At 45.8% G+C, this 12,062-nt stretch overlaps 1 protein-coding gene across 1 annotated transcript in view; it reads left to right on the forward strand.

Annotated features, from left to right (window-relative positions):
• LOC126542658 (probable serine carboxypeptidase CPVL) overlaps positions 1-11,663 on the forward strand; it is a 12,195-nt gene extending 532 nt beyond the window's left edge. Inside the window, exons 2-4 of the mRNA XM_055077398.2 lie at positions 1,175-1,391; positions 6,730-7,060; positions 7,436-11,663. Coding sequence (XP_054933373.2) covers positions 1,175-1,391; positions 6,730-7,060; positions 7,436-8,235 — 1,348 coding nt within the window. The 3' untranslated portion in view covers positions 8,236-11,663. The remainder of the gene's footprint in view (positions 1-1,174; positions 1,392-6,729; positions 7,061-7,435) is intronic.
• Positions 11,664-12,062: the final 399 nt, after the last annotated feature.

Raw genomic sequence — 12,062 nt, forward strand, 5'->3', positions numbered from 1 at the left:
CTCTGCCTATCTTTCTCACTTTCTCTTGTTGATCGCTGAAGGGAATGATCTCAAAAGTGAAGAGAAAATGGATGTGTACAGGGCGGTCGCCGCCTCTGAGCTAACTGCAAGCAGAACGGCAGCCCTTACAAGGACGGGAGTCATTTCCTTTAAATGTTCTTTAAAGTCTTTGCATTCATAAGCACAGCAAGAACGCGGTTCCACGTGAATGCGACGCGATGCAACACGTAGTGCGTGGGAAGTATACACGTAGACTGTCGTACCGGTAAAGCTCGAGAATATTCACGCAACTCGCCTAACGACGGCCGGTAAACAGAGTGTAGCCATATCTCTCATATCATCACGGTATTTACTTTCTACGTGAAACACTCTTGTTTGACATAAAAATTGTTACAGCGCAATCACATGCAACCACAAGTATGAAGGACGGGACACAAGCACACTTGTTTGCTGTGCATTACACGCGGCGATTGCTTCCCCCGGTCTGGATTGTCTATGCAGACGCTAGCCAATAAAAGCCGTCATAGATGAATAACATACGTCGCGAGAGGAAACAAGCAGGAAAAACAAGACTGCTATACCGTTAAACATCTGCAGTCTGTTTCTGCAGAAATCCCAGTCCTGTGTCCTATCGCCCCCCTCTCCCCCCCTCTCACCTCCGCATAATCATCAGCGTAAAGAAAAGCGTGTTTTTCCAATTGGCTCCACGTAAGAGATGCTTCTTTCTACGTGTTCAAATCAAATATGAAATGCGTACCGTTACCTCAAGCGCACATATTTATCATTTTGCGTATGTGCAATACACGGTGAAATTGACTCGCAAATTTGCGGTGAGCTTCAGAGGAAAACTATTGAAAATCCATGTGCTTCTTCTTTACCGCACTACAGCAGGCTTGCCATGCTTTTTCTTGCCCGCTCTGCTTCGGCGAATGAAACCGGAAGGTTGCCAGCGTAAGAGGAGGAGGAGGAGGAGAAACATTTATTTAAAAAAAGAAAGGACAAGCAGGTGTCTTTCTGCTTGTGCATGTATCCTTGTAAACAGCGAAATGGTATTGCGGGAAGTGTCAAAGAAATCTCGTCTTCACGACCTCGTCCCAAGCGAGGGAGCTCTTAGATCTCGCCCCTAAACATGGTGTCACACACACACACACAAAAATGATGCGTGCCACCGCAGGCCAGACAGCCTCCGCAGAGCACCGTCGCAGCTGGGCGACGTGGGCGACCCGCTCTTCCTAACGCCGCTGATCGAGGCTGGCCAGCTGGAAAAAGCGCGGAACCTCAGCCGCGTCGGCTCGCTCGGGGCTGTGCAGGACTTCCCAGGATATTCGGGGTTCCTCACAGTCAACAAGCAGTACAGAAGCAAGCTCTTCTTTTGGTTCTTCCCGGCCAAGGTACGTTGCCGAAGGCCCCGGCCTGAAGCTCCGTTAAATCGTACGGTTTACAGGTATGAAGAATGCGAGAGAAAGATCCGACGGGTCGTCATCGCGGCATTCGCACGTATACGCGTGCACTGCGGCGCAAATATGCATTAGGCAAATCCCGTCTGGTTTCTCTCTGCGCTCTCTGAAGCATGTTCTTCTGGCCGCCCTGTAAATCATGGAATAGATGCTCCACATATCAGGTAGGTTTTAGTGCATACACTGCATTCTCGACACTGTATACGGAGTTTACTGATGATCGCACTAATATATTTGTGCCGGGCACTTCGGTGGAATTGGCGGCACCACGTCGGGACACACGTTCATGCGCTTCTTTATTTTTCGCGCAGGTTGGTGACGAGTATTTCGTATATTCTGTTCGAGATGATGAAAAAGCCCTAATGGTGCTACCGAGTCCATTTGGTGTGCAGGTGTTATGATGCCATGAGACTGTTACTCCTAAAATCAGGGGGTGTAGAACTCAATCTAGGACTGCACATCTGACTCAGAAAGGGATGAAGGCACGAATACTGACTTACTGAAGAAGATGCTGAAATAACAAAGTAAAACAAACGAGACATTGAAGGAATTGACTTCTAACCTGAAGCAAGTGGGAAAAAACAGTATCCGGCATACAAACAAGAATGACTGTCATTGGGGATAAGCCAGCTCGATTGAGACAGTGCGAACAAAATATCTTGGAATGTGAAAGTTACACCTGCGTGACCTCGCTATAAAAGTTTATGGCATGAAGAATAGAAGCTGCCGAAATAACTTAGTAATTTATGGCGTTACTGAGGAACCATACGAGAAGGCGCCAAAGCACGGTAAAAATAAAATGAAAGAAGGTATCACGCGGAGAATAATTAACCTCAAACGAAAATTCATATGGCGACGAAAAAAAAGAACGATAAATTCTGCAGAGATAAGAGAGCTAGCGTGCAAATTGAAGTTAGAAATAAGAGCTGCGAAAGGCGATTTCTTTTCAAATACGTTAACGAATTTCATAAGAAAATCAACCGCAAAAGTTCTGGCCCCGCTTATCGAAGCCACAAGGCTTGATCAGAAAAATAGAAGTGGCACGTTTGGTCGTAGAAGACATGCGCACTGCAGCAAACATTTTTTCACTAGGTTTGTGCGCATGCGCGGCAGACGCTGATGCACGGGTGGGCGAAGTCGTGATAACAGTATTAGGCATTTTAAACTTGCTTTTGCAAATAGATACCAAGATAGTGCCGGGCCCCGATAATGTATCAAATGTATATTTGAAACGATATGCGCAGCAGCTGCCTCCCTTTTTGCAGATTATATTCTCCGAATCGCCGAGTACATCTACTCTTTCCGCGGGCTGGCTATGCGATAAGGTAATCCCCATACGTAAAGAAGGCAATAAATTACACGTGGAAACATACAGACCAATATCACTAACAAGTTGTTGCTGTAAATTTTTATTTATTTTATTTATTTCGCATATACATGCCTGTCTGTATTACAGGCCTTAGGGAGGAGTGGGGTACAGATACAATAAAAACAGAGAAAACGTACATTTAAACAGAAGAAGCAAACAACGAGACTCGACCAGAGTCCAAAACGCAGTAAAATCAAGTACGAAAGCAAAACGCTTGGCCCAAACAGATTACGTGTCGAACACAATTAATGGAACATATTGTAACTAAAGCCGTCATGGTGTACTTAGAAGAAAATAACATATTATAGCCTATGCAGCACGCTTTTAGAAAAGGGTTGTCAACTATAACACACTTATTAAAAATAACACATGATTTTGCATCTATAATTAACTCCAGCTTTCAAGCTGTTGCCATTTTTATAGAGTTATCGAAGGCGTGTGATCGTGTCGTGCACTGCAAACTAATCGAGAAAATTAGGTCTATCAGAAGTGAACATAATATATAGTAGAATGGACAGCAGCCTATCATGTCAAACCGAACACCAGTATGTTGCCATAAATAATTATGTCTCTGATCAACTCGAAGTTTATTCAGGGATGCCACAGGGGTCCGTATTGGGACCATTATTATTTCTTATATACGCTAGTGACATCACTAGTTGTGCAAGGAACGGGGTAATATTGCGGCTATTCGGTCACTGACGTAGTGATTTACACTTGCGTGCGAGTAATCGATGACTAGCTCACAATAAATACTACAGGTAACAATATAAGTCGTTGGTGAGACATGTGAGGAATGGAATTTATTCTTAAGGAAACAACATATATTACTGCAACTCATAGAGAGACGCTCACTGAATTCAATCGTAGAATTATGAGTAATGATTTGATACTGTTACAGGGAGAAAAGACGCTTGACAATATATTTACAAGATGTATACAGCGGGCAGGAGACAGGCATACAAGATGGAGCCCGTGCGCACGACTATGGGCGATAGTCGTCTTCTTCAGCCCTCTCATCATCGTTCGCTCCTGCAGCGCCTCGTTGCAATACATACTGACACAATAAAATATTTAGGCGTAACGTTTACGCGTGAATTGAAATGGAATGCTCATATTGATAACACATGAATGAAGGTCTCCCGAACGCTCGGTTTCTTGCGAAGAAAACTAACTGCAGTACCATACTATGTGAAACTATGTAACAGTACGTAAAGCTTTCGTAAGCCTGATTCTTGAGTATGGTAGCATAATGTGGAACCCGTACCACAAAGGGCTCACATAGCAATTAGAAACCATTAACAATAAAGTGTTGTGATTTAACATCATCATCATCATCACCACAATCATCATCACCACCATCATCATCATGTCCACTGCAGGACGAATGGCAATCCCTGCGACCTCCAACTGCACCTGTCCTGCGCCAACAGATTCCAACTTCCGTCGGCAAATTTCCTAATTTCATCACCCCATCTAGTCATCTGCCGTCCTCAATTGCGCTTCACTACTCTTGGGAATTATTTTGCGATTGACATATCTAAATATTCTCGACACGAAAGCGTAAGTGCTCTTGGAAACAAAGCTGCGCCGCCTACCACTGTTTCCCAGCGTCGTGGTGGCATGAAGTTTACTTTTATGCCATATCATTACAATATTAATGTAAATAAGCGAGATGGCATGCAGCCACTTCATCGACATTCCATCGAAACCTGCGATCATAAACACATCACGCAGTATCTCACACAATGCGACACGTTCAAGTATTCACTTCTTCCGTGGGAAATCGAAATATGGAATGCTTTGCCAAAGAAAATTGTTGAATCAGATTCTGTGGATGGCATTGTTGAAAAATTGGATCCATATAATTTGGTTGCGCCTGATATTTTTTGAGGGTGTAGCTCAGAATACAATGCTCAGTATGAATGCTTGGGCAATGGTGCAAGTGTATTTGCATGCTACTTTATGATTTGCGATGTAGGTACATATTGCATTGCACTGAAAAGTGGTTGTTTATTGAACTCCCAGTAACTACAATAACGCCATACGACCAACATTGTAATTGTTGTGAGCACTTTATTGTTATTCCTTCTTCATTCACAGGAAACAAAGTTTATTGTGTTGAATGGCAGTGTTGTATGGTAGCGTTTTCTGTTCTCTTTTTCTTCCTTCTTTTTTTTTTCCTTTTGTCCTGTTATTCCCGTGCTCATGCGCATTTTTACAACCCACTTCCTGTTTGCGCCTGTGCAAAAAAGGCTCACAGAATGATTAAATAAATATAGTACATAAGAGCCAGCAAACGCAGTTCAAAAATGGCAGCAAAACCAGCCTATATATAATCATCGCACACCAGCGATGGGAGCACAGAGCCGCTGACATCGTCTTCCTCATGACCCCGGCCGCGAGGTAGGGCCATCCTGGCGACTTAGGGCTTCGACACAATCGAGAGGGTCCTAGTGTGGCTTGAGGTGGCCGACGTGAACCGTCTCTCGTCCACGGCGATCGATGCTTGGCGGATCTACGATGTATAACTGACGGATCCGACGTAAACTGGACTATCCAGTATAGAGCCATAGCATTTATACCTACAAGCTTGGGAGGCCGAAATGGAATTCGAAGGTACACGAGCGAGCCAACCGGGTTGTATACGATATGAACAGGCTTGTAGATGTCATGTCAGTATTTATGTCGTCCGAGCTGACTACATTCTTCAGCGCGCCGCTGAGCGTCTTCGAAATCTGGGTTCTATTCAAAGGCATCCGGTAAGGGAGAATGATGGCAAGGCGTAGACAACGGCGGCTGGTGCGGGTATATACGGCCGCTAACTTCATCATCCTGATTGCAATATATTCGAAATAAGTTCATGTAGTGCAGTGATGCTGGTGCTAAGTTGTTTGGTAATGTCGATCCCGTAAAAGTGGAACAAACAATTCTACCCCAGAGAGCACCGCATCGGGGAATTCGCAGGTTTCCCTCGTATCAAACATTGTCCTCTCTCTCCTGAGCAAGGCGTTATTTTCTCGTACGCCATTCAGCTCTCAAGCACAACATTAAACTCAGCAACGCAACATAAAGCGTCGTCACGCAAAAGAAGAAAGAAAAGAAAGAGAAAGAAAGCGAAAAGGAAAATAATGAAAGTTGCACAGTACAGAAATGAAAAAAAAAAGAAAGAAACACCGAGAGAAAAATGTTTTAACGTCTTTTTATATGACCCACGGTATGACCGGAAAAGCAACGCGACGTTTGATACAACACTCCGATGCGGCAATACAAACGTTGCTAGTGTGTGTCTTTCGTATAAACAACCCAACGTTGCAAGCGGAATGCCAAATTTGACACCAGTCGCAGAATGGTTTCGCCTGGTGTTCCCGAAGGCAGAGCGCCTTCGGACCACGGTGGCAGTCTTGGCCGGGCTATAGGTTGTCTCCGTCAGCACTTTACGCAGCCGCGCAGCAGACATGCACCACTGCAAGAAACGTATACGCACCGACGGCGGCTGAGCGCCGGAGCCCCAGTGTATGCGATCGCGGCGTGCATGCCACGGACTACGTCTATACCGAGCTCGACGGCACGACGACTACGGCGGCATTTTAAATCACGACTGGTGAGGACGTTCCTGTGCAGTGCCTTGACCGAGGGAACATAATTTCACGTGGGACGTGCGATGTACGAACTAAGGAAGACCACGCGCACAGAGGGTTTTTAATCAAACCCGAGGGGAGGGTCGAGGAGACAGAACTCGGAATGCGCCGAGTGCACATCTTGCAACAAACCAGCTGCATTTATCTTCTTTCAAAGTCTCCTCTCGTCAGAGGTCTACCAGAGCTGGCTTTATTCTCAGTAGCAGACAGCAATGGAGAAAGGGGCTCCGAATTTCGCTCGTGGCTTTGGCTTGGCTTACAGGAGAATCCGGAGAAGGCGCCCGTGGTTCTGTGGCTGCAGGGAGGCCCGGGCGGTTCCTCGCTGTTCGGACTGTTTGTGGAGCACGGACCGTACCGGGTGGCCAAAGGCGGCGTGCCCGAACTTCGCGACACCACGTGGGCGCAGCGTTACTCGATGCTCTACATCGACAACCCGGTCGGCGCAGGCTTCAGCTTCACCCAGGACGACAACGGCTACGCTCGCAACGAGGTAGACGTCGGCCGTGACCTTCACGAGGCCCTGCAGCAGTTTTTCACGCTCTTCGATGAGTACGCGGCCAACGACTTCTATGCAACGGGAGAGTCGTACGCCGGTGAGTAAAGCTTGTTCGTGCACTTTCCCTGACACGTGCTAAATAGGAAAAGAAAAATACGTGTAACGTAAACCTAACCTCCATATATTTAACACGAAATTGGGTCGATTAATAATAGGTGGTATGCACATACAAATAACTTGATGAGTACAAGTTATACCTATATCGTCTGCACGTCGTCCTCGAGAATTTCCCATTAGAGCCCTTAAGCATATACCTAAAACCAAGTTCACTACTACAACAAGAAGTTCCTTTTATAGATATGGTTACTTGTCTTGCGGGACTCGCAGAGAAGCAACATGTATACTACAGTCGCTGAGCTCTAGTTTGATGAATTTTACTATCACGTCATACACGTTTGTCACCTCGTTACAGGAAAGTACGTGCCGGCCATCGCGCACGCCATCGACACAGCCGTTGCACCCAGGGTCAAGATCAACTTACGCGGCATCGCCATCGGAGACGGAATGGTCGACCCGGAGACCATGTTCGACTACGCCGACTTCTTGTACCAAATTGGCCTAGTAGACAGGCGACAATCCGACTACATTCGCAACGAGACTGCCCGGGCCGTCGCTTACATCAAACGGGGGCGGTACCTGGATGCGTTCCTCATCTTTGATGAACTCATAAACGGTGATACCGTCTCTAAACCGCCGTATTTTAAAAATGTCACCGGCCTCAACTTCTACTACAACTTCCTCCTTTCAAAAGAGCCGGAAAGCTTCGGCTGGTACCACGCTTTTGTCGACTCGCCCGTTGTGCGCAAGGCCATTCACGTGGGTAACCTGACTTTCAACAACGGTGACGCCACTGAGAAGCACCTTCAGGAGGACATCATGCAGTCCGTCAAGCCGTGGCTCGCATCCCTCATGGACAAGCCGCAGTACAAGGTGCTCATATACAACGGTCAACTGGACATTATCATCGCGTACCCACTGACGGACAACTTCGTCTGCAGCATCCAATGGTCGGGCAAGGAAGCTTTCGACAAGGCGGAGCGTAAGATTTGGAAGAGACCGGACGGAAACTGTGTCGCTGGATACGTCCGGAAAGTGGGAAATTTCACGCAGGTCCTTGTTAGAGACGCCGGTCACATCCTGCCCTACGACCAGCCCGAGGTTGCGCTCGACCTTATCACGCGATTCATCGATGGGAAGCCCTTTGACCCGTGAAATCCTAACGGAGGGCTCTAGTGCTGCTGTGTGCTAACTAGAATGTAAATAAATAAATAGCAACAACAAACACTATAAACGGCAATGCGATTAAATGAGGCGGCGAAGAATCTACAAGAACACAAACCTTTCGAGGCAGTTTCCCAGAGCTTGCGGGAGAAGGGCTGGTTATTGCAGTCTCAAACATATTAGTAGAGAGAGAGCGAGATAAATCAGATGCGAAAGGCAGAGATGAACATAGTAGAATAATAGATAAAAAGGTGCCTCTTTACGAAACTGCCTCTGGAGCAGCGATTCAAGGCCCAGCGCGCACGATATCACTAGTTAAAGATGAATGGGTGTAGAACAGTTACCTGGTTGCACGATGTATGGAGGAGAGGTGTTGCTTGCTGCAGGTGGACTTATCCTTGCAAGCGTTGCTGCAAATTTCTCAGCCTGAACGCCACCTGTCAACCTGTATTCGGTTTGAACCAATGTGAAATCCAGCTAACACCACCAGCCATCAAAAACAAGTGTAGCTTAGAACTTCTTGTTGGGCGAGTTGGTGCATATTAGCAAACAGTCTTATACCTGCGCAAACAAATGACCACAGAGAGAGAGAGAGCACACAAGGACAGGCGTTGCTTGCCATCAAGGCTGTTTGCCACCAAAAACAAGTTGGCCCGGAAACCAATACGCTGCGCGTTTTACAAACCACAACGACCCACACGGCTCACAATTAACTTTGCAACGCTGTATCACTGAGGAGCACCTCTGTCCTATATACCTAACGTCCTCGCGGGAACAAAATATCACTTGCATTTGAGTGGGGTGACGTATTGTGTTTCATTTTCTCTATCAATATCTTCCGTTCTTCTTCAAGTATGGATAACGCACTGATGTGAGGACGAATGCAGAAGAATGTGAAAAGCTGAATCATACTTTGAATCAAAGATGTACTACTTCTTGAAGGCCTACAGCGGGCCATTTCATTTCAAGGTAACAGGATATGCGGAACCGTAAGGACACCTTCTCTTTGTTTACACAATTAAACATGATGGTAGTCGGAGGAAAAAACGATTCGGGCTTGTTGAGCGAAAAATTAAAAAAGAAGTGTCAGAACGAAATGCTTTCCTGTTCCGATAACGTTCGCAAGTTCAGCAGCATGAAATTTTCTGAAACACTTCGGCAAAATTGTTTTTGTACGCTTCCGTTGTTTGTGGTCTCCCTACTTTTCTACCAACAAACCTCCAATCGCCTCTTACAAATCTATATTGCGGACATGTTTACTTCCCCCCTGCTATTCCTGAACCCAAGGGCTTCAAGCACGTCAGAGCAGCCTAAACAGAAAGCTTGGTAGTTATCTTCACATTCTAATAAGACATGTTCTATCGTTTTTCTAGCTTTACCCCATGCTTTTTCATTCTTAATGTACCTCGCTTTATAGCTACGCGTTCTAAGGCATCCTGATCTCGTTTCGAAAAGTAATGAGCTTCCCTTTGAGTTATCATAATTTCTTTCTTTCCTGATTTCGTTTTTTCCTCTTAAGTAGTTAGTCATGGTAGGTTTCTTTTCGGATGGATGGCTGAATGGATGATATGAGCGTCCCCTTTGGAACAAGGCAGTGGATTGCGCCACCAAGCTCTTGCTATTATACTGACTAATGTCCTACCTAGGTTCAAAAAAAAAAAAAAAAAACACTATGAACTGATCTATGACCTATGACCTATGAACTGGCCTATGAAAACACTATGAATTTTCTGACCCCCCCTATTGCGAACTTTGCTTTTGTACGTCTTCGTTTTTTGTCGTTTCCCTACTTTTCTTCCACCAATCTTCCAATCGCCTCTTACTAATCTCTATCGCGGACATGTTTACTTTTCCCCGGCTCTCGCGGAACCCAAGGGCTTTAAGGAGGCCAGTGGTGCCTAGATCGACCGCTGGGCAGATGTCTTCACATTCTAATAGAACATGCTCCACCGTTTCCCTATCTCTCCCGCAGCAAGCACATGCTTCTTCCTTCTTATATCTCACTTTTTAGGTGCGTGTTCTAAGGCATCCTGATCTCGCTTAGAAAAGTAATGAGCTTTCCTTTGATTTATCATAAATTGTTTCTTTCCTGACTTCGTTTTTTCCTCTTAAGTAGCTACTCATGGCAGGTTTCTTTTCCATTGCCGCTACCCATGAGATTATTTCAGCCTCTCTGACTTTCCGCTTGACGTTCCTTGTTACTGTGTTGCACACCCTACAGGCCGCATACTTGCTGGTAAGCTTCCTAGTTCTTTTCCTCCACTGTGAATCAATGTTTTTCCTGTACAGATACCTCAGCACTCTCCCAGCCCATTCACTTTCTTCCATATTCCTCAGTCGTTCTTCATAATAAATTTTACTGTGAGCTTCCCTCACTTTAAAACTAGTCCAGCCCATATCACCCTGCACAGCTTCATTTGTAGTCTTCCCGAGAGCGCCCAATGCGAGGCGTCCCTCTGACCTTTGGTTTCGATCGATTCCTGATTGTACACCCAATTTCAAGCAAACAACCGCATATCCAAAAGTAAGTCCTGGAACCATTACACCTTTCCACATACCCCGGAGCATCTCGTACCTATTGTATCCCCATAGCGCTCTGTGCTTCATTATGCCTGCATTTCTCTTCCACTTTACTGCTATTGTGTTTTCCTGTGTTTCCATATATCTATTGTCTTCGTTTAGCCATATACCAAGGTACTTATATTCTCTTACCCGAGATATTCCCTGGCCCTGCATTGCCACTGTCTGTTCACTGTTTTCATTGAATACCCTAACACCTGATTTTCTAACACTAAATTTAAAACCTAAATTCTCGCCTTCCTGTCCACAGATATTAGCCAGACGTTGCAGATCACTTTGCTTGTTAGCTAGCAACGCAATGTCGTCCGCATAAGATAAACCTGGAAGCTGCTGCTCTGCTACTGTACCGACCTGTTTGTATGAGAGATCAAACCCGATATTGCTTCCTTCTAGCGCCCTCTCCGTCCTCACCATGTACATCATAAACAGCAGTGGGGATAAAGGGCACCCCTAGCTGCCTCCCCAGTCCCTTGTTGATATCAACTTTCCTTAACGACGCGCAGCGCCACCGGCTGTCAAAGTTGGAAGACAGTGCTAGCGTGGCCACCTCCTCCCATTGGGAGAGCCCTCCTGTCGCCATACTAGCAAGTATATTCATATACAACTCAACTCTGCAGTGAAGCCGCTCCCACGCCATCATATCCGCCAGCCCCTGTTCTACCGCAAGGTTGCAAATAGTTCGTACTTGAAACTTTTCCTGTTACCTAAATAAGGCGGTAACCACAAAAATAACATTAAAAGTGCGTAATTTTGGACGTTTTCATTCGTCTGTTATAGTGGAACGGTGAAAACCTTATTGTTTATTGAACTGAAATAAAACACTTGCTTCGCTGCAACTATTTATTGTCAACTTTCACTTCAGTTGGCAGTGAAGTTTCATGAGTGAAACGGGGTCAGCAATGAAATGAACTGTACCGTGGGGTTTTGAAGAGTGAAATGCTAAGACTCCATACACTTTGTCCATGTCTGTTGCACACCTCGTCGCTTCCGCCGATGAAAAGACTCTTCGAGAACAGCAAACGCTCCGGAAGTTTTAAGTACAACGCCATCTTGAAATGGTCGCATGACGATGATTTTGTTCGGTTCTGTGATTGGCTGGCGGAGTAACAACCCCGCGTGGTCCGTGCGCCTTGGTTGCCAACTGCTGCTTTTTAACGTTGTATCCTACTATACGCACTATAGCTCAACGAAAAAAAACGGAGTTGTCGACGATGATGATGGTGGTGGAGGTGGTCGTG

This window comes from Dermacentor andersoni, chromosome 2 (genome assembly GCF_023375885.2).
Source record: "Dermacentor andersoni chromosome 2, qqDerAnde1_hic_scaffold, whole genome shotgun sequence".
NCBI classification, from domain to species: domain Eukaryota; kingdom Metazoa; phylum Arthropoda; class Arachnida; order Ixodida; family Ixodidae; genus Dermacentor; species Dermacentor andersoni.